The sequence below is a fragment of the Geotrypetes seraphini genome, chromosome 2 (genome assembly GCF_902459505.1).
Source record: "Geotrypetes seraphini chromosome 2, aGeoSer1.1, whole genome shotgun sequence".
NCBI lineage: Eukaryota > Metazoa > Chordata > Amphibia > Gymnophiona > Dermophiidae > Geotrypetes > Geotrypetes seraphini.
In genome coordinates, this window is record NC_047085.1 from 128,115,297 (window position 1) to 128,139,485 (window position 24,189).

The 24,189-nt window shown below is 39.3% G+C and overlaps 1 protein-coding gene across 2 annotated transcripts in view; it reads right to left on the reverse strand.

Annotated features, from left to right (window-relative positions):
- The window catches only part of ASXL3 (ASXL transcriptional regulator 3), a 326,363-nt gene that overhangs the window by 245,826 nt on the left and 56,348 nt on the right, over nt 1-24,189 (reverse strand). Inside the window, exon 2 of one of the 2 annotated variants that reach the window (XM_033934243.1) lies at nt 16,547-16,629. In XM_033934243.1, coding sequence (XP_033790134.1) covers nt 16,547-16,629 — 83 coding nt within the window. Of the gene's footprint in view, nt 1-16,546; nt 16,630-24,189 lie in introns of those variants that run through there. The other variant, XM_033934244.1, reaches the window with a different exon arrangement.

Below are 24,189 nucleotides of genomic sequence, written 5' to 3' on the forward strand. Positions count from 1 at the left end.
TTAATTGTGCTGGTAAAGAATTCCATCATTTTGCTGCAAGGTATGGAAAGGTTGTAGAGTGAATAGTTTTGTATTTGATTCCTCTAGGATTTGAGAATCTTATTCTCATATGGTTGCTGATCAGGTTGTATTTGTCACTGGGTGGTATCTCTATTAAATTAAACATATAGTCTGGTGTTTCACTATGGAAGGTTAAAAAAAAAAATCGGTGTACATAGTTAAAAAAATACACCGTTGTAGTTCGAGGTAAAGGGGTGTCACTTCATCATATTTGGTTCCTGAGAAAATAAGTCTGACTGCTACATTTTGAATAGTTTGTAATTTTTTCCGTATATTTTCTTAGTATCGTACAAAAAAGACATAGCAGTAATCTAGTTGGGATAGTACCAGTGACTGAACCAACATCTCAAAGTTTTCAGACGGAGTGTGTGGCGCAGTGGCTAAAGCTACAGCCTCGGCACCCTAAAGTTGTAGGTGCAAACCCACGCTGCTCCTTAATCCCTACATTGCCTGAGACTGCTAATAGCACTGTTCCCTCTAGACCAGTGGTCTCAAACATGCGGCCCGCCAGGTACTATTTTGAGGCCCTCGGTATGTTTATCATAATCACAAAAGTAAAATAAAACAATTTCTTGATCATATGTCTGTTTAGCTATAAATTACAATATTATTATTAAAACTTAGCCAAAAGGAAATATTTATAAACTATAAAGAGTTTTACCTCATTCAAAATTGTCATGCAAAATTGACATTAACTGTTTTTTTCTGAGGCCCTCCCAGTACCTACAAATCCAAAATGTGGCCCTGCAAAGGGTTTGAGTTTGAGACCACTGCTCTAGACAGTGCCATCTCATGCTCAGTTACATTAGATTGTAAGCTCACCAGGGCAGACGAGAAAAATGCATGAGTACATGAATAAATTCACGTAAACTGTTCCGGGCTCCCCTGGTAGAAAGGTATGGAAAATTTATCTGTTTTCTCAATGTTGTGAATATTTTCTTGATTAACATTCATGTTTGTGCCTCCCAAGACAGGTTGTTTTCGAATATAATCCTTAAGGTTCTCAGTTTTGATTCCAGTTTCAATGGGGTATTATGTAGTGTTATTTGAGTGTCGTTGTTGGTGATTCTGGGGAGGGGGGGGTTTCTTTATTTAATTACAGTTTCACACAGTCAGACCAGTCAGCAACTAGCTAAGTGACTTTTACTGATTTATTTTGGGTATATTTTTAAATTAATTTTTGAATAGTTACAATATAAGTAACAACAAGGAAATAGATAAAGTACAAAAAAATAAATCATTCCTTATCATCATCTACAAGCCCACATCTAGGGGAATTTGAGAGGTGTTAAACAAACATTTTTTTCATAAATAAAAACCTATACACTATGAGGAAACTTCAGAAGAAATCTTTTCATTTTCCACAAAAATGATTCCAGATGAGTCAGATCCAGAAAAATAAAGGCATTTTCTCCCTTTGTGACCTGGCAATTGCACAGAAGCTTAAGAAAGTTCCTCCCTCTCCAAAGCCCTAGGTTTAAGCAAGAAAAAGGCCTTCTGTCGTACCTATGTTTGCCTGGACAAATGTGGGAACATTAATATCATTTGACCAGATAGTTTAGATCTTACAAAATTTTTTGGAGTCCTCACAAGATTCGATATCTAAAAGGGCAACTTTATTGGTAATTATGCCTTCAGTGGAAAAAAAGATGTCAATAATAAAAACATATTTTCAGAAAAAAAATGTAACCTTTTAAGATGAGACGATATTAAGTTTCAAGTTTTATTAAATTTTAAAATACCGACCATCAACAAGTATTTAGCCGGTTTACAAATTAAGATAGGATAAAACTAATACTAATAAAAAATATATTTAGAGTGGGGTTGTGAACATTCAGACTTTAACTGGACATAACTAGATAGTGATGGTAAGGAAGAAGCGGGGAAGGGAAACGTTACATTTTTAGAAGTTAATAAAAAAATAAATAAATAAAATAAAAAAAATAAAAAAGAAATTAAAGAAAGAAAGGAAATGGAAAGGGGAAGGATGAAACATTAGGAATGGGATCGCTTCATAAAAGCGGTTGGAGTGGTTTAAAAATAGATTATATTCAAGAGCAAGAAAACGCGTTTTGAAATAAGAATGTTTTTAATTTGGTCTTAAATTTATCAATTGATTTCTCGTGGCGGGATTTGAGATGGCAATGCATTTCATAAAGTAGGAGCGACTACAGAAAAGTGGTTTTCCTGGTGTAGAAAAATTCCTTAATAGAGGGAATGGAAAGCAGGTTCTGATCTGCTGATCTAAGGGTCCGTGAGGGATAGAAAAGGATTAGAAGTTTATCTAGAAAAGGAGGTTGATGGGAAAGTTTGATTTTGAAAACTAGCATGATTGTTTTGTATGTGATGCGATGAGTTAAGGGTAGCCAGTGAGCTTCTTTCAGGAGAGGTGTGACATGATCAAATTTCCCTAGCTTGTATATAAGTTTCATGACCGTATTTTGTATAAGTTGTAGTCATCGTAGTTCTTTTTGAGGGATTCCATTGTAGAGAGAGTTGCAATAATCAAGATGAGAGATGACAAGTGAATGGATTAGAGTAGAAATTGCTGCAGTGTCAAGGATAGATGATAGGGAACGTATAAGCCGGAGTTTGTAGAAACAGGTTTTTACTACTGTACTGATTTGGTCATGAAAGGTAAGATCCTTATCTATGGTAACCCCAAGTAGTTTTATTTTAGTTTCCATTTTTATGGGATGAGTTTTAATTAGAATCTTTCCGATAATAGTTTCATTCTTTTTAGTAAGGAAAAGTAGGCCACATGATTTATTGATATTTAGGGAGAGTTTATTTGTGTAGAGCCAGTCACTTATTTTGTCTAGTTTCTTGTTGATTGCTTGAATTTCTGTGGGATTGGAGGTATCAACTGGGTGGAGTAATTGAGTCATTTGCATAAGCATAGATTGTGAGGCCTATAGACTGGGCTAGATTAAGGAGGGGAGACAAGAAAATATTGAATAGCAGGGGAGATAGAATAGAACCCTGTGGGACACCATAGGTTTGAGCTATAGGAAGAGAGGTTTCCTTCTTCGAATGAACTCTGAAACTTCGTTCGTTGAAATATGAGATAAACCATAGAAGAGCGGAACCTGTGAGACCACAGTCTCTGAGTCGGTTGATAAGGAGAGAGTGGTCGATAGTGTCGAATGTTCTCTACTTATTTGTTAATTGTTTTCTTGTAGAAATTAATGCATATTGTAATATCATTGCATAGGAAAAATAAGTGAGGTCGTTCTTGTCTAATGTCTAGTGCTGACATCAGTACGTTGAAAAGTATTGGGGACAGTGGTAAGCCTTGGGGATACTCCGCTTTATGCTGACCATTCTTCCAATCTTTCTCCATTCATTTTTATGCAGTATGATCTGTTTGTTAGAAATCCTTCTAGCCAAGTGTACACTTTACTTCTAATTTCTAGAAAGGTTAGGATCAGTACTAGGAGTTGATGGTCTACCCCATCAAATGCAATAGCTAAGTTGAATTGTAGTACAAAGACTTGTTGCCCGGCGCTCATGCATGTTCTAATCTCAGATGTCAGGGCACCTAGTAGTGTTTTAGTGCTACTGGGGCTGATTCTATAAACGGGCATGCCAACTGTAGGCAGCAGCAGGCGTCCTACCACTGTTTGGCAGCCAATTGGGACCCCCAAAACCGAGGCAGGCCACCTACACTCTAGGTCAGGGATAGGCAATTCCGGTCCTCCAGAGCCAGAGACAGGTCAGGTTTTCAGGATATACACAATGAATATGTATGAGATGGATTTGCATGCACTGTCTCCTTGAGATGCAAATCTATTGCATATTTATTGTGGATATCCTGAAACCCTGACCTGGCTCCGGCTCTCAAGGACCGGAATTGCCTACCCCTGCTCTAGGTGCTTGTCGCAGGTGCAGGGAGACACCTAGAGACACTTAAGCTCACCCAAGGCTGGCCTTGGGCCCAGAAGTGGGCTTGGGCGAGCTTAAGAAGCCCTAGGTGTCTCGCTAGGGCCGCAACAGGCACCTGAAATGTAGGCCATCAAACCAAGAGCAGGATGGAATGAAAGCCCTCAGATCAGTTTGCTCCAGAGCCCAGTGCTAATGTTACTATAAAATGAATGCAGGCACGAAGGAGTGGAAAAGTCCAAACAAAAGACTTGTGAACTCCAGATATTTCACAAACAACCTTTCTTTATTTTCCAATAAAACATCGATTCGACATGCACATGTTTCGGCTGACGGCCTGCATCAGGAGTCTTAATGGTTTGTGTAAAAGAATTAACATCCGATGGCTACTCTAATCTCACAAAAGTTGATCAAAAGAACTACAATGTGAATATCGCTATGAAGAATGCCACCAATAGCAACCTGCATACGGCCATCAAACCAAGAGCAGGATGGAATGAAAGCCCTCAGATCAGCTTGCTCCTGAGCCCAGTGCTAATGCTACTATAAAATGAATACCTCCTATATCCAATTGCCATTCCAAGTTGGTTTCAAAGTCCTACTGGTATTTCATATTGGCTTTTCAAGTTTGATGGACCCTTGAGGCAGGCATCTCTACACCAAAACACAGACCACGTTGGGTCCAAGGATAAAGTTTTTCCCAGATTCCGGAGGACCCTTGGTGCTTTTTTTTTGGTGTTTGGGAATTTTGTACTTTGACCCTCTTCTATACACTAAATTTAATCTAACAACACTGCATTGCACATTAAGAAGATTTGTGAGTATGTGATGTATGAAAAAAAGCCAAGCTGATTAGAGATATTGAAACTTTAACTGTACACAGTCTTTTTTCACTCTTTTGCATTAAAATAAAAATGTGAAGAGATTGTAAAAGCCTCAGAATGTGAACTTCTCAATGAAGTCCATTTAGTAGTATAGGTATTTTGCACTTCATGCAATCAATCACAACTATGAGCTTCTCAAATTATTCTGAACAACAGAAATAAAGCCAAATTTTAAATCCAATTTTAAATATTGCTACAAGAAGCTAAACTCACCAGAGTGTCATTTGAACTTTTATCCAAATGATGCTTTGTCACAGCTTTTTGCACCAACTACCCTGTTTCAAAAATATGGCTTGACTTCCTTTGAAGTACTGTATTTTATTTTTCAGGTGGTAAATTGAAACAGAACCAAGGACAGCACCTACGTGATACATTTTTTTAGGGTGTCAATAAGGCACTTCCTGATGTTACCATTCAACAAAATATTCAAGTGTATACTAATTCTGTAATTAGGAGTGATTTTCGTTTGACTTTGCTGCAATTGTGTAATGCACTTCACCTTTGGAACAGAGCAGGTCAACTTGTTATGTTTGAACAAACAAGATTTTCTTGCCAAAAACATAGATATTCTTTGCTAGTACAATGACTTTCAGTTTGCAGTAAAGGGAAAAAATCAAAAGCAAACTGGATGGTCTTATGGAGAAGTAGGCTATCCCTCAATTTTGCCTATTTTTGGCTTTTTTGTTCTAGTGCATCAAGACATCAATATTTAGCTATGAATAAGTGAACTAAGCAAAAGGCCAATGAATTTCAAAGATTATACCACGTGATTGAACAAGCTATTCCCATTGGCTAGATGAACATCAGATTTTTATCCAGATATGTTAATGAATCAAAGGGTCATGGAGTTAGTTAATGAATCAAAGGGTCATGGAGTTGACATACATTCGTTCTGTGGGTACAATCAAAGACTCAAATCTAAATTATGTAACACTTGCACTTCAGATTGAACAGTTCCAGAATCTGGCAAAGTTGATGCTAGGACTGTCCCTCCAGTGTCCAAGAAGTATTGAATGTGGACAGACTGCCACAAAAAAGTCTTATTGTGGCAGTCTATCCACAATAAGTGGCATATTGTGGCAGTCTGTCCACAATAAGTAGTATATTGTGAGCCTTAAAATCAGCACTGCCACAAAAAAGTCTCATGAATAACTTGAAAACGAAATAACAGAATATGTTAATGCATGTGAAGAGTTACCAACTTAATGGAGGCAAGACAGATTTGGACAGACTGTTTTCTGCTTATACTTCTGCATAAGATCATAGAGAAAAACTCTAATCCAGTATTTCTCAACTTGGTCCTGGAGTACCCCCTTGACAGTCAAGTTTTCAAGATATCCACAATAAATATGCATAACCTTGATCTGCATACACTGCCTCCATTATATACAAATTTCTTTCATACATATTCATTGTGGATATTCTAAAAACTTGACTGGCAAGGGGTACTCCAGGACTGAGCTGAAAAACACTGCTCTAATCAACTATGTTTATGCACTGAATTGCAGCCTGTCCTACAATCTCTGAAACTCTCACTGTTCAATACTAGACTAAGATCTAACGTCAGAGGAGAAAAAGAGTGAAAAAATTCAGTTGTCAATCATCAGGCCCACAGGAAATATTGGCATTTAAAAGCAGTAGAGCAGTGCCACTATGCTGTACTTCATTTTGGTACTCAGGAAGAGATTATTATACTCTCCCTGACCATGGAAGTTTGAATTCAAGGGGCCAATATTTAACCAGTGGGCGATCAGCGTTTTGCTGACAGCCACCACCATTATACACAGAAATTCAGATCTGGGCTATGTCTGAGCTCTGGCATTGAATTTCCAGGTAAGGAGCTGGTGAAAACATAACTAGTTAAGTGTGAGATTTAGCACTTAACAGACTATGAAGAACCACATAAAGATACAATCACGATTAATGTAGTCCTATTAAGGAGAGAATTCATCAACGAGCCCTATGTTGACACCCATAGGACTATAAGGGGCATCTTAGTGGTTAGCGTGCACTAAATCACTTAATGCCCATTGATGAATTTCCCCTTATATGGTTATCTTAGCCACTTAAGAGCTGACAAAAGAGTCTGTTTCAGTTTGGGCGCTAACCAGGCATTTTCAGCAGTATTATCCGATTACGTGCCGTTGAAAATGCCTGGTTAGTCCCAGACAAGCAATTTAAATGGATAAGAGCCTCTCCTGCTGTTTAATTTGGTTGAATATCGAGCCCAAGTGCTTAAAGTTTATGCTTTAACATCATTATATAGATTTTTTATAAAGACTTTTAGGTTTGAAAGATTCTGGATTCTTATGATCATTGTCAAAAATGTTACTTTGAGTCCAGTCAAGTAGAATTTTTTTTTTTGGGGGGGAGGGGGAGGGGGGAAAGAGCTTTTAAGTAACAAAAAGTATACTATGGGGCTCATTTTCATAAAAGACAGACAACCAAAAGATGGCATAAACTGGCACTTGGACGTCTTACTAGTCAAAACATCCAAATGAGCATTTTCAAAATTGACTTTTTAAGATGCTTTCCGGTCATTTTGTCCAGTGCATCTAAATCATAAGGGGGCGAGTTAAGAGGTGAGTTTTGAGCGGGCTTAGCACTTGGACTTTTTACAATGATAATCAAGCATTTTACAAAAACATCCAGGGTACAATTTGGATGTTTTGGGCTAGACCTGTTTTAAAATGAATAAGGGTCAAAAAGGTACCCAAAATAACCAAATGGATGGAAATATGGCCCCCAAACACTTCCCCAGTGGTCACTGATCCCCTCCTACCCCCCAAATATCTGCATGAAACAGTACATACCTGTCTCTATGACAGCTGCAGATACTATGGTCAATCCTAGTACAGCTGCAAGCAGATCTATGGAGTACCCTGGTGGGCAGTGCAGTAGACTACAGAGAAGGGGACCCAGGCCTATATGCTACCTTAATTAGTATACTTGTGGTAGAAAGTGGGAGTCCACCAAAACCCACTGTACTGCTATATAGGTGACACCTGCAGGAATAAGGTCTATTGGGGTGGTAGACAAGGTGGGTATAGTAGGTTTTGGGGGAGGGTTAAATGATGGCAGTGGCGGAAGGGCAGATGCCCTTCCTAACAACTGTACTGCTATATAGGTGACACCTGTTGGCAGATGGCAGTGTTAGGAAGGAGAGTTAGTTGACATCTTGCCGATCTTTGATTTAGGGTCTTTTTTATTATTTTTTTTATTTGTGCATTTATTCTACGCATGTGCCAATCACTATCACCAGCGATCGGCACATGCAAATTTAGTGACCCTCCGCGACTCTCTGCCAACCTTATTTGCATGTGTGTTTTTAAAAAAATGACTTGCCTTTTTTAAATCGTTACAGTAGCGACCATCACAGTGGCCCGTCAGAATTTGAGAATATTCCTCTTAGTGCTTACAAACAGGGAAAGTGTTTCTGATGTAACAATGGGTGATCATCTGGCATCCAATGATCACTGCATGGTGTGATTTAATATTAACTGGAAAACAAACAGGAGAAACCACCTTCACATAAGTGAAGAGCAAGAAACAACAACGAAGGTGACCAATTGGTGCTCAATCCCTTTTATTGTGTTAGACTCGACACGATCATGTTTCGGCCCAAGAAGGGACTGCCTCAGGAGTCTTGTTGTTAAAACATGATGGATAAGATGTACAAATTCACATATTATTCATTGAGTTGACATTGAACCATGAAAACACCATCACTTGTAAAAACAGTGTATGCTACTAACCACACCGAATTGAAAGTGGCTACCTTCATTGTTGTATCTTGTGATTTAATATTAAGACAGGTATAAAGAGGGCTCATTCAAACATAAAGATTCAAGACTTAAAAAAAAAACTAACATTGTTAAGAAGGAATTGTTGTCTGTATGGGATCATCTGGAAGATGTATGAAAAGCAATGGGCAAAACTGAAAGGAGCTTTTGTAAAGCCAACAAACCTTTTTGTAAGGAAAGTAAGTAAAAATAAGAAGAAAAGAAGGCCGCTTTGGTTCTCAAAAATAGTAGCTGAGCAGGTAAGGAAAAAGAGGTTAGCTTTCATAAACTACAAAAGATTGCTGAAAGGAGGAAGGCAGGCACAAATATCTGGAAAAGTTAAGAGAAGCTAGTCGAGTAGTCAGGAAAGCAAAAATGAAAATGGAAGAAAAATAGCTGATATGGTAAAATGAGGGACAATACTTTTTTTAGATATATTAGTGGCAGGAAGAAGTGCAAAAGCAGCACTGAGAGACTCAAAGGTGAAGGGAAGAAATATGTAAAGCTGATAAAGATAATGCTGAATTGCTCAACAAATATTTCTGTTTTGTGCTCATAGCTGAAGCGCTGGGAGTAGGACTGCAGAAGATAAACATAGAGATGGAGGTGTGGTAAATCCTGAATGATTTTCAAAGGATTGTGTTTGTAAGGAGCTAGCTAAACTAAAGATATATATCTGAGGTACTGAAGGAATTTAGGTAACCTCTGGTGGCTCCTCTGGCTGACCTTTTCAATGCTTTTCTAGAATCGGGAATGGTACCGGAAGACTGGAGAAGGGCGGATGTGGTCCCTCTTCACAAAAGTGGAAGTAAAGAAGAAGTAGGGAACTACAGGCTGGTAAGTCTGAGTTCTGAAAGTAAATTAATGAAAATGCTTTTAGAACAGAGAATAGTGCAGTTTCTGGAATTCAGTGGATTACAGGACCCAAAGCAACATGGATTTACTAGAGGCAAGATTTGTCAGATAAATCAGACCAATTTCTTTGACTGGGTGACTAGAGAACTGGGTAGAGGGAGTGCGCTAAATGTGGTATATTTAGATTTTAGCAAAGCCTTTGACAGTGTACCACACAGACATATAATAAATAAACTGAGTGTCCTCAATATGAGCCCCAAAGTGATGGGCTGGGACAGGAACTGGTTGAGTGGAAGGCAACACAAGGTAGTGGTCATTGGAGATCACTCTGTAGAAAGGGATGTTACCAATGGTGTGCCTCAATGTTTGTTTCTTGGGCCTGTTCTTTTTAACATTTTTGTAAGCAATATTGCTGAATAGCTGTCAGGTAATATTTGCCTCTCTGCAGATGATATCAAAATCTGAAATAGTGTAGACACTCCTGATGGTGTGAATAATATGAGGCAGGACCTAGCGAAGCTTGAAGAATAGGCTGAAATTTAGCAGCTAAGATTTAATATTAAGAAATGCAAGGTCATGAATTTGAGCTGCAAAAACCCAAGAGAGAAGTACAGTTTAGGTGGTGAAGAACTTTTGTGCATGAAAGAGGAGCGGGACTAGGGTGTAATAGTATGTGATGATCTAAAGATGATTCAAACCTCTTCAATATATCAGGGGATGAAAAGACCTCAGAAACCTTTAAAAAGCCATAATGCTGCTTTAAGTTAGCAAGTGAAGTAGATCATGTCTCAATCACTGGTCAAAACCCCATGTGAAAAGTGCAAAATACAGAATAAGTTTTCAATTATAAATTAGTTTACATGCAAAAAGATAGTGCAAAACTTTAAGAACAGCACTTATCTTGTGTAGTAAATGCTCCAATGAAACTCCAGCACTCCTCTTCAAGCCCTACATGGCCTCCATTTCACCAGGATAAGCCAAGCTTCTTCAGGGAAAGTGCTGTTGTGCTTTGTACTGCTTTTCATTGAGAAAAATGGCCACATTGGGCTTGAGACATGATCTGCTTCACTTGTTAAATTAAAGCAGTATTGTAGCTTTTTTAAGGTCTCTGAGGTCTTTTCATCCCCTGATATATTGAAATGGTTTAAATCAGTGTTCTTCAACCTTTTTACACCTATGGACCGGCGGAAATAAAATAATTATTTCATGGACCGGCAAACTAATAAGACTGAAATTTTTTAAAACCCCATGGCCGCCCCATCCCCGCGAGCTCGGTCCTGTTAACCATCTGATCCCATCTGCACAAGCCTCAAATATTTATGATTTTATATTGAACATATTTTATTAAAGTATAAAAAGAAACAATATTCTGTACAATTGTCATTTTATAAATATAAATAATACAGGGCAAGGATCAACAAAACCCCTGTCTCCCCTCCACTTCACATATATCCCCTCTACTATCAAGAAAACTGAATAAGCCAAATTATTACAGAATGCTACACAAATATCATGCTATAGAATACCGCAGTCACACATGACAGGAATGGTGTTAGGGGGAGTGCAACTAGGGCAACTGCCTCCTGGTCAGAGAGAGCCCTAAGCCAGCTGGAAGCTAAAGATGCACTGCCTGGGCTTTGCACTCCCCAGTTATGTCTAACATAAGCTCTAGCAGGTTACATATTTTAAATCTGATATATTCTAATCACAAGATAGAAATAAAATTATTTTTTTCTACCTTTTGTCGTCTCTGGTTTCTGCTTTCATCGTCTTTTCACTCTCTTCCATCCAGCGTCTGTCCTCTGTCTCTTCAATCCAGCATCTGCCTCTTTCATCCACTGTCTGCCCTCTACCCCTCCCCCTCCCATATGGTATCTGTGTTCTTTCTATGCCCCTCTCTCCTACACCAGATCTAGCATCTTTGTCCCTCTTTCCTTATTTTTCATCTGACCCCCCTTCCCAGCATCAATCTCTCTCTACTTTGTCATTGTCTCTCCCCTTTCCATCATCTGATCGCTCCATTCCATCCTGACTCCTTCCCCTCCTCTAATCTCCCTGCCAGCTGTTTCCTTCCAATGTTCCTCCTCCCCTGTCCAGCAGTACCTTCTCCCTTTTTTCCTCCCCTTATCCAACAGTAACTCTCTTCCCTTCCCCTTCTCCCCTGTCAGCAGTATCCCCTTCCCCTCCCTTGTCCAGGAGTACCCCTTCTCCCTTTCCTCCTCCCCTTATCCAACAGTAATTCTCGTCCCTTCCCTTTCCCTTCTCCCCTGTCAGCAGTAGCCCCTTCCCCTCCCTTGTCCAGGAGTACCCCTTCTTCCTTTCCCCCTCCCCTTATCCAACAGTAACTCTCTTCCCTTCCCCTTCTCCCCTGTCAGCAGTATCCCCTTCCCCTCCCTTGTACAGGAGTACCCCTTCTCCCTTTCCTCCTCCCCTTATCCAACAGTAATTCTCGTCCCTTCCCTTTCCCTTCTCCCCTGTCAGCAGTAGCCCCTTCCCCTCCCTTGTCCAGGAGTACCTCTTCTCCCTTCCCTCTCCAGAAATGTTTCCTCTATGTAGGCTAGCGGCAGCTCTGTGTGCTTTTAACTTCGGCACACAGCTGCCCCTAAGCAGTATTTTAATCGTGGTTTCATGAGGCAGCCTCGGGGCCTTTGGTAGGCCGGCCCGCTTCGATGATGCGATGTGGGCCGGCCTACCAAAGGCCCCGAGGCTGCTTCATGAAACCGCGGCTAAAATACTGCTTAGGGGCAGCTGTGTGCCGAAGTTAAAAGCTTGTCTGGGGGTGCGGAGACATACGAGGCAGGAGTCGGTGGTGGAAGGCAGGAGTGCCGGAATAGCGACGGCAACAGGAAGTTGCACATCAGCTGACGCCGGCACCTTTTGCTGCGGCGGGGAACCGAATCCTTTGCGGACCGGCAAGATTTTTTTGCGGACCGACACCGGTCCGCGGACCGGCAGTTGAAGAACTGTGGTTTAAATCATCTTATGGGTGTGTTTGCATGTTGCACATTTTGTGAATATATATCTTGAAGTTGCATTTTTTTAAATTTATGATCTAAAGGTAGCCAAACAGGTTGAAAAGGCAATGGTGAAAGCTAGAAGTATTCTAAAGTGCATAGTTAGAGGTATGGCAAGTAGGAAAAAGGAGGTATTGATGCACTTGTATAAGACTCTTATGAGACCTCATTTAGAATATTATGTACAATTCTTGAGGCAGCACCTTCAAAAAGATTTAAACAGGATGGAGTTGGTTCAAAGGAAGGCTACTAAAATGGTAGGTGGTTTTCGTCATAAGGCACATAGGGACATGCTTAAAGTTCTCAATATGTATACTTTGGAGGAAAGGCAGAAGAGAGGAAATATGGTAGAGACATTTAATTCGCATAGAATTGTTAGAGTAATAAACTTTTTAAATAAAAAATAAATATGCACACACACACACACACATACGTATATATATACACACACATATACATACACATACACACACACATATAGTGGAACCTTGGTTTACGAGGATAATTCGTTCAAGAAGCATGCTCGTAAACCAAATTACTCGTATATCAAAGCGAGTTTTCCCATAGGAAGTAAGGGAAACTCGCTTGATTCATTCCACCTCCCCTCCCCCCGGCCACGCTCCACTCCACCCCACCACATCACATCACCAACCCCCAACCCCCAACCCCCAAGGCCACTGGTGTACTTCCACCCCCATCCCCCGTGAACCAGCATCGCCCCCACCCGCAAACGCCGCCCCCTCAAACTGGCATCCCTCGCCCGCCCAAACTGAAGGCTTACCCCCAATCTGGCACTGGCACGCAGCACCAACCCACAGGAGGTGCCCGGATCCTGCCTCTTCCCGGACTGGGCCTTGAGGATCTGCGCATGCTCAAGGCCTTATGGCTCTCGTTCTCTCTGAGAATCTCTGAGAGAGGCAGGAGCCAGAAGACCTTGAGCATGTGCAGATGCACAAGGCCCAGTCTGGGAATTGGCAGGATCTTCGGACACCGGCACAGGCACCTCCTGTGGGTTGGTGCTGCGTGCCGGTGCCAGATTGGGGGTAAGCCTTCAGTTTGGATGGGCGGGGGATGCCGGTTTGTGAGGAGGAGGTGGGCATTCACGAGGGGGGCATGCTGGTTCACGGGGAGTAGCGCCGGTTTGCGGGCAGGGGGACTCACAAATCAAGTCAACGCTCATTTGGTGAGTCACGATTTGCAAAAATGTTTTGCTCGTCTTGCAAAACACTCGCAAACCGCATTACTCGCAAACCGTCCATTCATTCCTTGGAATACTAATTGACAGAGGCTGTACCATGCAACCACAAATCAACAAAATAATAAAAACATCATTCGCAACTATGAGAAACCTAAGACAGGTCTGAAAATTCTTTGACAGAAAACAATTCCAACTTTTGGTACAATCTCTAATCCTAGGCTTAATATACTACTGCAATATACTATATCTCCCCTGACAGCAACCATGATAAAACAATTGCAAACAATACAAAACACAGCCCTAAGACTCATCTACTCACTAAAAAAAATATGATCACATTGCAGAAGTATACCACGACTCACACTGGCTCCCAATACAAGTAAGAGTACACTTCAAATTTCATTGCCTACTATTTAAAGCTATAAACAGAGACAGCCCAACCTACTGGAACAACTGACTAACTCAAACTACCTCAACTAGACACAGGAGAACCCATACACTATTTACACACCCACCTACCAAAAATGTCAAATGAAGAAGAATGTACAACAACCTACTAGCCACCAGAGCAACAAAACTGGACAGACAACTCACAAATCTGCTATCCTCGACCACAGACTACAAAATCTTCAAAAAAGAAACAAAAACCCTACTCTTCAAAAAGTACATTAAACCTTTATAACAGAACCAGATCCCTCCAAACTTCACCCAAAACACCGTCTACATAGCAAATCAAAAATATTCAAACCACTCATTAGACATTTACTAGTATCTTGACAATCCTCTTGTAATCCACCGAATATATTTCATAACATCATGACAATTCTTGTGTAATCCGCCTTGAACCGTAAAGGTAACGGCAGAAAAGAATGTAATGTAATGTATATATGTATGTGGCATAAATGCACACGAGGCAAATCTCTTTCAACTGAAAGGAAGTTCTAGAATGAGAGAGCATAGAACAAAGTTAAGAAGTGATAGGCTCAAGATCAATTTAAGGAAATACTTTTTTTTACAGAAAGGGTGGTAGATGAATGGAATAATCTCCCAGTATAGGTGGTAGACTGACATAATTCAAGAAAGTGTGGGACAGGCATGTGAGATCTCTTAGGAAGAAGAGGAGATAGTGGATGCTGAGGATAAGCAGACTGGATGAGCCATTTGGCCTTTATCTGCTGAAATGCTGAATGCAGAGGTAGGAAACAACCTCCTCACGTACACTACTTGTAACCTTCTAAAATATGTAAACTTTTTAAAAATTTTCAATGTAATATTCCTTTAATATTCCTATGCTGTATCACTAAATATGAAAGGAACAACATTTTATATTTTAATTAAACTCAGTCACAACCCATAATTTAAATTCTGAATTAGATCTGAGATCCTGTCTGTGAAATTATCTATACAAGGTATTTTTTACAATCATCAGCAATATTTTTTTTCTCATGGCTGTTTCATCCCCTTTTTCTTTTTCCCTCTTTCCTCCTTCTTCTTTTGTTTCTTACTTTTCCTTTTTTTTTCCTTCCTTCTTTCTCCCCTTTCTCTTCCTCTTTTCCCTCTCACGTGCCTTTATTCCTCATTCTCTATTTCTCCCCTCCCCCTTTTTTGTCTATCCCCCTTTTTTCCTTCTATTCACCATCTTTTTCCCTCCTTTCTCTCCTCTTCTACCTTTCATATATATATTTATCACTATCACACACTCTCCTTTTTCATGCAGTTTTTTTTAATACATAGGGCTCCTTTTACGAAGCCACGGTAATGGCTTTAACGCGTGCAACTTTTAACCACACGCTATCTGAAAAACTACCGCCTGCTCAAGAGGCGGTAGCTGCTAGTGTGTGTGGCGGTTTAGCGCACGCTATTACGCACGTTAAACCACTACTGTGGCTTTGTAAAAGGAGCCCATAGTGTTAGGATGTTTCCTTTCTCAGTTACAAAGTACTTTTCATTTGAGCATTCACAATTTTTTATTAGAACATTTACAGTTTTTATGCATCTCTTTACTGACAAAATTTTTACTTTTAGTTTCAGATTCAGTCTCTAAGGAGGATGTTCACAGATGTGGAGAGATAAGGAAACAAATATATTTTCAAGTATTTCTAAATATTTATTCTATGAAGATAGTTTAGTCTATATTCTTATTTTAATCATTTAGGGAGTCCTCTTACTAAGCTGCAGTAAGTGGTAGCACATGTTTCCTGGGACATGCTCAGGTGTCCTTTAATAAGTTCCTAATTGGCATGCGTTACCTGTGTACTAAAAAATATTTTTATTTTTGCACAAAGAGGCACATCTGAGGGTAGAGAGTGGGCATTCCTGCCCTAATCAGTTATTGCAGTTACATTACCACACAATGATTAAAGCAGGTTTACATCATGAGCCCTTACCATCTACATAATAGGTATCGTAAGTGCTAACAGTATTTTTTTTTTTTTTTTTAAATGGCCACGTACTAATGGCACAAAGGGCCTTCAAATTCCAGGTTACATTAATGATGGACCTGACATGGACCGTGTTTCAGTATCTTTGCCTGAGCCAGGGGTCAGAATTCTTGTAGCTCAGGATAAAAGAATAAAAGATCAAAATATTAAAGTGAAAATGAAAAAAACTTTACCCAAACTGGTCGAAAAGAAACGCGCAGTCTAAAGGTTGATCTGATGCCACACAAAGCTAAGCTACACGATCTTTGAAAAAAGAGCCAGAACCCATGTAAAGCATTCTCCTATGCAGAAGTTTGAAGCTTGTCTTACATCAGTCCTGGGAATGCAGAGGATAATGTTTTACAACTGTAAGCCTTGGAAAAATGCCTACTACTTTACTGACAAAATGGAGGCATACGGAATATGCAAAATAAAGAAAAAAAATACTAACCTTGTTTCTTTTAACCCTTCTTTCTGAATAACTTCCAAGATCTGCTTGGCAGTCATTGGCGAATTGGGATGCTTTTCTAATGCCTAGAAAAAGGGATTTAAAAACAAGAAAAAAGCATATTAATAATAGCAACAATCATTCTATAATGGGGGTTATTTAAGAAATATCTCTACATGTAAATAGCACTATGTACACATGTAGATTGTATACATGTGTAAATACACGTTTCAGAAAGCCACTATTTACACATGAAGATCCACAGTATGTGGTACTTTCATGAGGGTGTGGTTTGGGTATACCTGGGCAGAACAAAAGTCTTTATGTGAATGCTCCATTTTATAAAGGGAATAAGTTTACAGGGAAAAAAAAATTCACCAATAAGTTTTATCAGCTCAAAGCCATGCACAGAATTTTAAAAAGTGCTCATTTCGGCTAGGGCTTTAAAAGTGGGATTAGGGAAGTAATTATCCTTAATCTCCCAATGATTATTTAGGCTTTCAAAATGAGAAAAAAAAATTGTTGACTCACTATTTAATAGGCTTAACTTACTAGGTTTATAAAATTGAACTACATATAGAAACGGCATCACACATAGAAGTGGAAAAAATAATATGTCAGAATTGAGCACATTGCAACCTGTAAGTTTGAATTCTGATCTTAATATCCAAAGTAAAATGGGCCTAAACATGCACATACTGGGGGGTTGGGGTGGGGGGTGAGAGGGAGGGAGGTGTGTTAATTTTCTAAAACCTTTTCTGTGTGCATAGCACATAGGTGCTTGCATTGTACTTGTTATTATGAGAAAACAAAAACATTCTTAATATATATAGCACATTTGTATATTTTAAAACTTAAGTAAAGTAAAAGTACAGTGAAGAACTACTACTACTATCCATTCAATTGTGTCTGACCCTTGGATACTCTGAAGGCCAGTCCTCGCCATGCTTCCCTATTTTCCACAGTTTGTTTCAATTGCTCGATATTCATTCCTGTGTCATTCTTGATGGTATCCAGCCAATGGGCCTTTGGTCTCCCCTGCTTCTTTTTACCACTCCTAGTAGCAATTCCTTTTCTAGTGAATTCGCCCTCATCACACGTCTAAAATAGGGATAACTCTGGTTTTATATGATCAAGAACATCTTTGCTGGTGATCCTGGCTGTCCATGGGATTCGTAGAAGTCTTCTCCAGTGCCACAGTGTCGATTTTTCTTCTATCTGCTTTCATGAGTGTCCAAGTCTCACAGCCACATGTCACAATTGGGAACACAATGGCAGTGATCAGTTTTTGTTTGGTGGGGACCGCGACGCCCTTGCACTTCCATATTTGGCCGATGCTCACCATGGCTGCACATCCCAGTGCTAATCGACATCTGATCTCCACTGTCAAACCGCAACTGTGATCAGTAATGGACCCAAGGAAAACAAAGCTATCAATCACTTCTATTTCTTCATCGTTGATTTTTATGTTGATTTTCTTTTTGGCGGTATTCATGATTTTGGTCTTCTTGATGTTCAGGTAAAGTCCCATCTTTTCTCTTTCTTCTTTCAGCTTCAGGATCAACTTCTTGAGGTCCTGCTCACTCTCTGCCAGCAGGGTAGTAGCATCATCTGTGTATCTCAGATTGCTGATGGTTCTTCTACCTATTTTCACCCCAGCACTCAAATCATCTAAGTCCAGCTTCCTCAAGATTATTTCTGCATAGAGGTTGAAAAGAGAAAGGATGCATCCTTGTCTTGTACCCTTTTTGATCTTGAGCCATTCTGTATCTCTATACCTGGTTTGTACTGTAGCTTCTAGATTGTAGTACAGCGATATGATTAACCTGATCATGTGCGCTGGCACTCCTACCTCACTCAGTGCTTCCAAAGCTTGTCATACTCAACACAGTCAAAAACCTTGGTATAATCAATAAAGCACAGGTAGAACTTCTTCTGGTACTTCCTCTGCCATTACGAAATTCAGCTTTGGCATCAGGAAGTTCTTGATCAAGGATGTTGCCCAAGTGCCTCTGGATGATCTTTAGAAGCATCTTGCTGGCATGGGGGATCAGGGAAGTGCTGACGATATTGGACACATTATCCAGCTGTCTCCATAAAATCCTCATCAAACTACAGAAAATGATTGACTTGCTTTTTCCTGCTATGGACAGCAATGAGTTAAGCCTGCTGCCACCTTTCTGAGGCAGTAATTTCAACTGGTCTCTTAGAAAAGGAATATAACTTCACAGAATGCTCGTCTGATTTGGAAGTTGTGATACTATCTGGGTCCCTTGTAAAACCTTTGTTCGAATGAACCAACATTGCAGTATTGATGTGTGTGTGTAGCATTTACTCAGCTGGACTGCCTGCTATGACTGGTGTGTGAATGAAGGATTTCTAGCTAATGAGTTATGTTCTGGTTAACAGAAGACTGATGTTAAGAGTGGGCTTTAAGAGTGGGCTAGTTTTGGACCAGCTGGCAGATTGTGTGCCTACTCATTGTGCTTCTAGGAATGAATGAAAGTATGAATGAATGTTTACATGTGGATAATGGCAAAGTATCATGAAATAAAACTCTGCACTTAGGGCAGGTAGATACTTTCTATATTTCACTGCTTAAAAGGCTGTTCTGTTGTGCAGCTTCCTTATTAATTACCTGCTTCCCATTATACTATAACCTCAGTTGTTCTTGTATTAAGTTCTTATTTTTCCAATGTATTAATGGATTGTTTTGAATTGTAAGTTTCCATCAGTTATAATTTATGGTTATTCCATTATTTAATTTGAGTAGTCGACTATGATTTTATTTTTAGTATTTTTCAATTATTATTAAACTAGCTGATGCCCCGGCGTTGCACAGGTATTTAATTATAGCAATAACACTGTAAATGGATTCAAATAAAGATACTTTATAGTGGTGAATGAAATTATTTTTTTACAGCTTAATAAAAAGTACAATATTCAAATTATAATGTGAAATATTTGACAAAATGAATACAATACAACTAACGCAAAACGTGATTATAAACAACAATTTTAGTTTCACCTCCTGGAGCAAGAACATATAAATTATTGGGTGAACCCACCCTTGAGCAAGCAACATAGAGTTGTGTGCCGTGAGACCCCCCTGAACATATCACCCCAGGTAGTGAGGGATCTGCATACCAAGTTTCGTTCAAATCGGTCAAGCAGTTTTTGAATTACTGTGAGAATGGCAGCTTTTTACATATTTTCCATTGACATGAATGGGTGAAATCTGATTTTCTGTTTGTAGCTCCGCCCATGTGTGCAGGTGGGCCGCGAGACCCCCAGAACATATCACCCCAGGTAGTGAGGGATCTGCATACCAAGTTTCGTTCAAATCAGTCAAGCAGTTTTTGAATTACTGTGAGAATGGCAGCTTTTTACATATTTTCCATTGACATGAATGGGTGAAATCTGATTTTCTGTTTGTAGCTCCGCCCACATGTGCAGGTGGACCGCGAGACCCCCAGAACATATCATCCCAGGTAGTGAGGGATCTGCATACCAAGTTTCGTTCAAATCGGTCAAGCCGTTTTTGCATGATCGCGGCACATACACACATACATATACACATACATACCTCCGATTTTATATATATAGATTATTATTGTGCAAAATGCTGATAATAATTAATAGAATGTCATGATTTTGGATATTCTCAATAGAGTAATGTCCTCAATGAATTTCTTATATTTTATATTTTGCTAAATTCTTGGAAATATTCCTGTCTTAGAATGGTAATATTTCTCTTGTTTAGGAACATAAGAATTACCGCTGCTGGGTCAGACCAGTGGTCCATCGTGCCCAGCAGTCCGCTCACGCCGTGGCCCTTGGGTCAAAGACTAGTGCCCTAACTGAGATTAGCCTTACCTGTGTACGTTCTGGTTCAGTAGGAACTTGTCTAACTTTGTCTTGAATCCCTGGAGAGTGTTTTCACCTATAACAGCCTCCGGAAGAGCGTTCCAGTTTTCTACGACTCTCTGGGTGAAGAAGAACTTCCTTACGTTTGTATGGAATCTATCCCCTTTTAACTTTAGAGTGCCCTCTTGTTCTCTGTACCTTGGAGAGGGTGAATAACCTGTCTTTATCTACTAAGTCTATTCCTTTCATTATTTTGAATGTTTCGATCATGTACCCTCTCAGTCTCCTCTTTTCAAGGGAGAAGAGGCCCAGTTTCTCTAATCTCTCACTGTACGGCAACTCCTCCAGCCCCTTAGACATTTTAGTCGCTCTTCTCTGGACCCTTTCGAGTAGAACTGTGTCCTTCTTCATGTATGGAAACCAGTGCTGGATGCAGTATTCCAGGTGAGGGCGTACCATGGCCCAGTACAGCGGCATGATAACCTTCTCCGATCTGTTCGTGATCCCCTTATTAATCATTCCTAGCATTCTGTTCGCCCTTTTCACTGCCACCGCGCATTGCGCGGACAGCTTCATTGAGTTTTCGACCAGTACTCCCAAGTCTCTTTCCTGGGGGAGCTCTCCAAGTACTGCACTGGACATCTTGTATTCGTGTATAAGATTTTTGTCCGGTGGATGACGTCAGGAGACAGCTACTGATAAGATACAATGCATAATGTTTAATTAAATACCTAGATGTGTTAATTACTTATTTTTAAATTATAGTGTATGGTAATTACAAATTATTAGGGAATAAAAATTTAATTTATTAGTATTCATTAGAACATGGAGGGTTAATTTGGGGAAGAATTTATGGTGCTTAGGGGAAGATGGTAATTGCCAGTCTATATGTTTGCACCCAAGCTTTTGTGTTATTTTAAGGGATGGGATATGGGAGGGAATGGAGGTAGTTTTAGATTGGGATCCTGGATGTGTGCGGATGGATTAATTTTAATTTTGGTGAGTATGATATTAGGTTTCCACTTTTTAGTATATCTCTATCAAACAAAATGCCTTTAAATTTTTATTCATTGAATGTTAATGGACTCAATCATCCCATCAAGAAGAAAAAGATTTGTTATTTTTCTCATAATAACAAGCTGACACATAGTTTATACAAGAAACCCATTTGTCAGCAATTGAGGCAGCTAAGTTAGAAGGTGGCTGGATAAAACATTGTTTTTTGCTCTAGCAATAGGGAAAAAGGCAGGTGTGGCAATCCTGATTAATAAGACAATATCTGCTAAGTTTGATAACTTTCAGGCTGACCCAATGGGTAGATGGCTCTATGTTAAAATGACTTCAGGAAATAATACCCTGACACTTTTCTATTTTTATGCACCAAATACAAATCAGGCGGAATTCTTTAAGAAACTCTAACAAGTAATTATTTCACTTGCTAAGCCTAATTTCATCATAGCTGGAGACTTCAATGCTGTAATAGATCCAATTATGGATAAACAATTAAGTAGACAATTGAAATCCTTAGGTCTTGATCATGAGAACAATTGTGGTTTAAAAGATACTTGGCAGATTTTCAATTTTAATGCTCGGGAATTTACATTTACAAATTACATCATAAATCATTTTCAAGAATTGATTATTTTTTGTTTCAGATCATTTAATTCAACAGGTCACAATAGCTAATATAGATACTATCATTTTGACAGATCATGCGGGAATTTGGATTGAATATCAATTCACTAAAGAGGATTCCCAGAGACCTGTTTGGAGTGTAGGGGTGTTTCCTTATTTGCACCTGAAGGTTAGGCCTCCCTGACATAATCAAGCCTGATCCATTGTCTGCAAGAAATCATTCCAGCCTAAACCTAGCCAGAAGAGAAAGAAGAACACTGTTCTGTTTCTGCCTGATGCATTCTGGGTATGTACCAGAACTGTATTCTAGTCAAGGACGTCCAGTTATGCCTCCATGCTCAGCCTGTGTGAATCTTGGGGGAGGAATTGCTCTTATACTTCTTATCTAACAAAGGTGCCTCTGTGTCACATCCTGTACGAGACTCTATACAGAAAGGCTATTCATCTAAGTTATGTTTCTGGATTGGTCCGGGGAGGTCATCTGACAAGATCCAAGTGAAATGTGCTAATATAATTTATTGTGTTGGGATGTGAGGGAGCTTACATCTTAACATTGGATTCTCTGCACATCTTATAATAATTAAGACCTGAAAAGTTACCTCTTCTGACTCTCTGCCTGAGAGAGAGTGAAACCGGATTTTTATACCTCTGGATTCCATCACATAAAGGAAATCTTGGCTGCCAACCTAAGTTACAGCTTCTCCAGTTGCTGACGGACCGTTTCTAAACAGAAGGATCTCCATATCTGCTAAGCTGAGGGAGGACATCTTCCATTTCACCTGATTCTGTGCTACGGCCTAATTGGATGGTGAGGATAAAGAATTATATGTCTTTTTAGCTGGGTTAGAGATAGAGAATCCTATTGTCTTTAGGATAAGGATTTGTAAAGCACCTGTGGTGATAAGCGATATATTTAGTTTGCTGATAATCAGGAATTGTTATTATAAGGAATTATTTAGAGTGTAAGAATTAGTTTTACTCATTTATCTAGCAAGTGTTGTGTGATAATTGTGTACTGAGTTTCATATATGTATGTACAGAGACATTGTGATCAATAATTAGTTATTGCTGCTGGCTTATGAACTATATTTTCTATTTTCATAATAAAAGTATTTCATAACACCTGGGTCTCTATTCTTAGTATAAACTGGCAAAATAACGAACCTTGGGTAAGAGATTATGGTTTTCCCCTAGAAAACGAAGAGACATGTAACTTATTTATGTTACGCTAATTAGTAATACCATAAATCTTTCTACAGGAGGTTCAATAATACCCTGCTTGCAGATGCAAACTTTATAGAAGAAATTCAGATAAAAGTGAAGGAGTTTTTTCAACTCAATGCCTCGGAGGAGATCCCTTTGGAAACTATATGGGATGCTTTTAAGGCAACCTTAAGAGAGCAGATTATATCCTATTCAGCGCATGTTATGAAGTTACTTAGAATGGAATTTTCTATTTTGGAAAAAATGATCTGATTTAGAATCAAAATTGGCTTTAAAATGGAATCCAGAAATTTCAACTGCCCTAATGAAAGCTAAATATAAATATAATGAGATTTGCTCACAATTGGCTAGGAAAGATTTGTTTCGTCAGCAGGCGGTGTATTATGGAAACTCGAATTAAGCGGGAAGAGTGTTGGCTAACTATGGAATAAATGTCTAACCACCCTCATTTCTAACACACCTTCCTACCAAGCCTTCAGGAAACCAATCAAAACCTATCTCTGACAAATTTCTCTGACTCCTCCCTGTCTTGTTGTATCTCTGATCTACTTATTGCATATCCGACTACTCTACCAATATAATTGACAATATTCTCTGTAACATCGCTGTCTGTGTACAGTCTCTTCCTCTGTAAACTGCTCTGAACTGCTTCTGGTATTTTGGTATACAAAATAAAGTTGTTATTATTATTATTATCTTAAAGCTAAAAAGGGAAAAGAAAAGAATGCGGCCATTAAAGATGAAAAATGCAAGATTAAACCAATTTTTGAATTATTATAAAGCTTTATACTCTTCTGAGCTATATTCAAATAAAGAGAATAAAGGTAGAGATTTTTTTAATTCCATTTCGTGGGCCCAAAATTCCAGAGCATGTAAAAGAAAATCTTGAGGCGCCTATATTCTTTTCAGAATTCAATCAG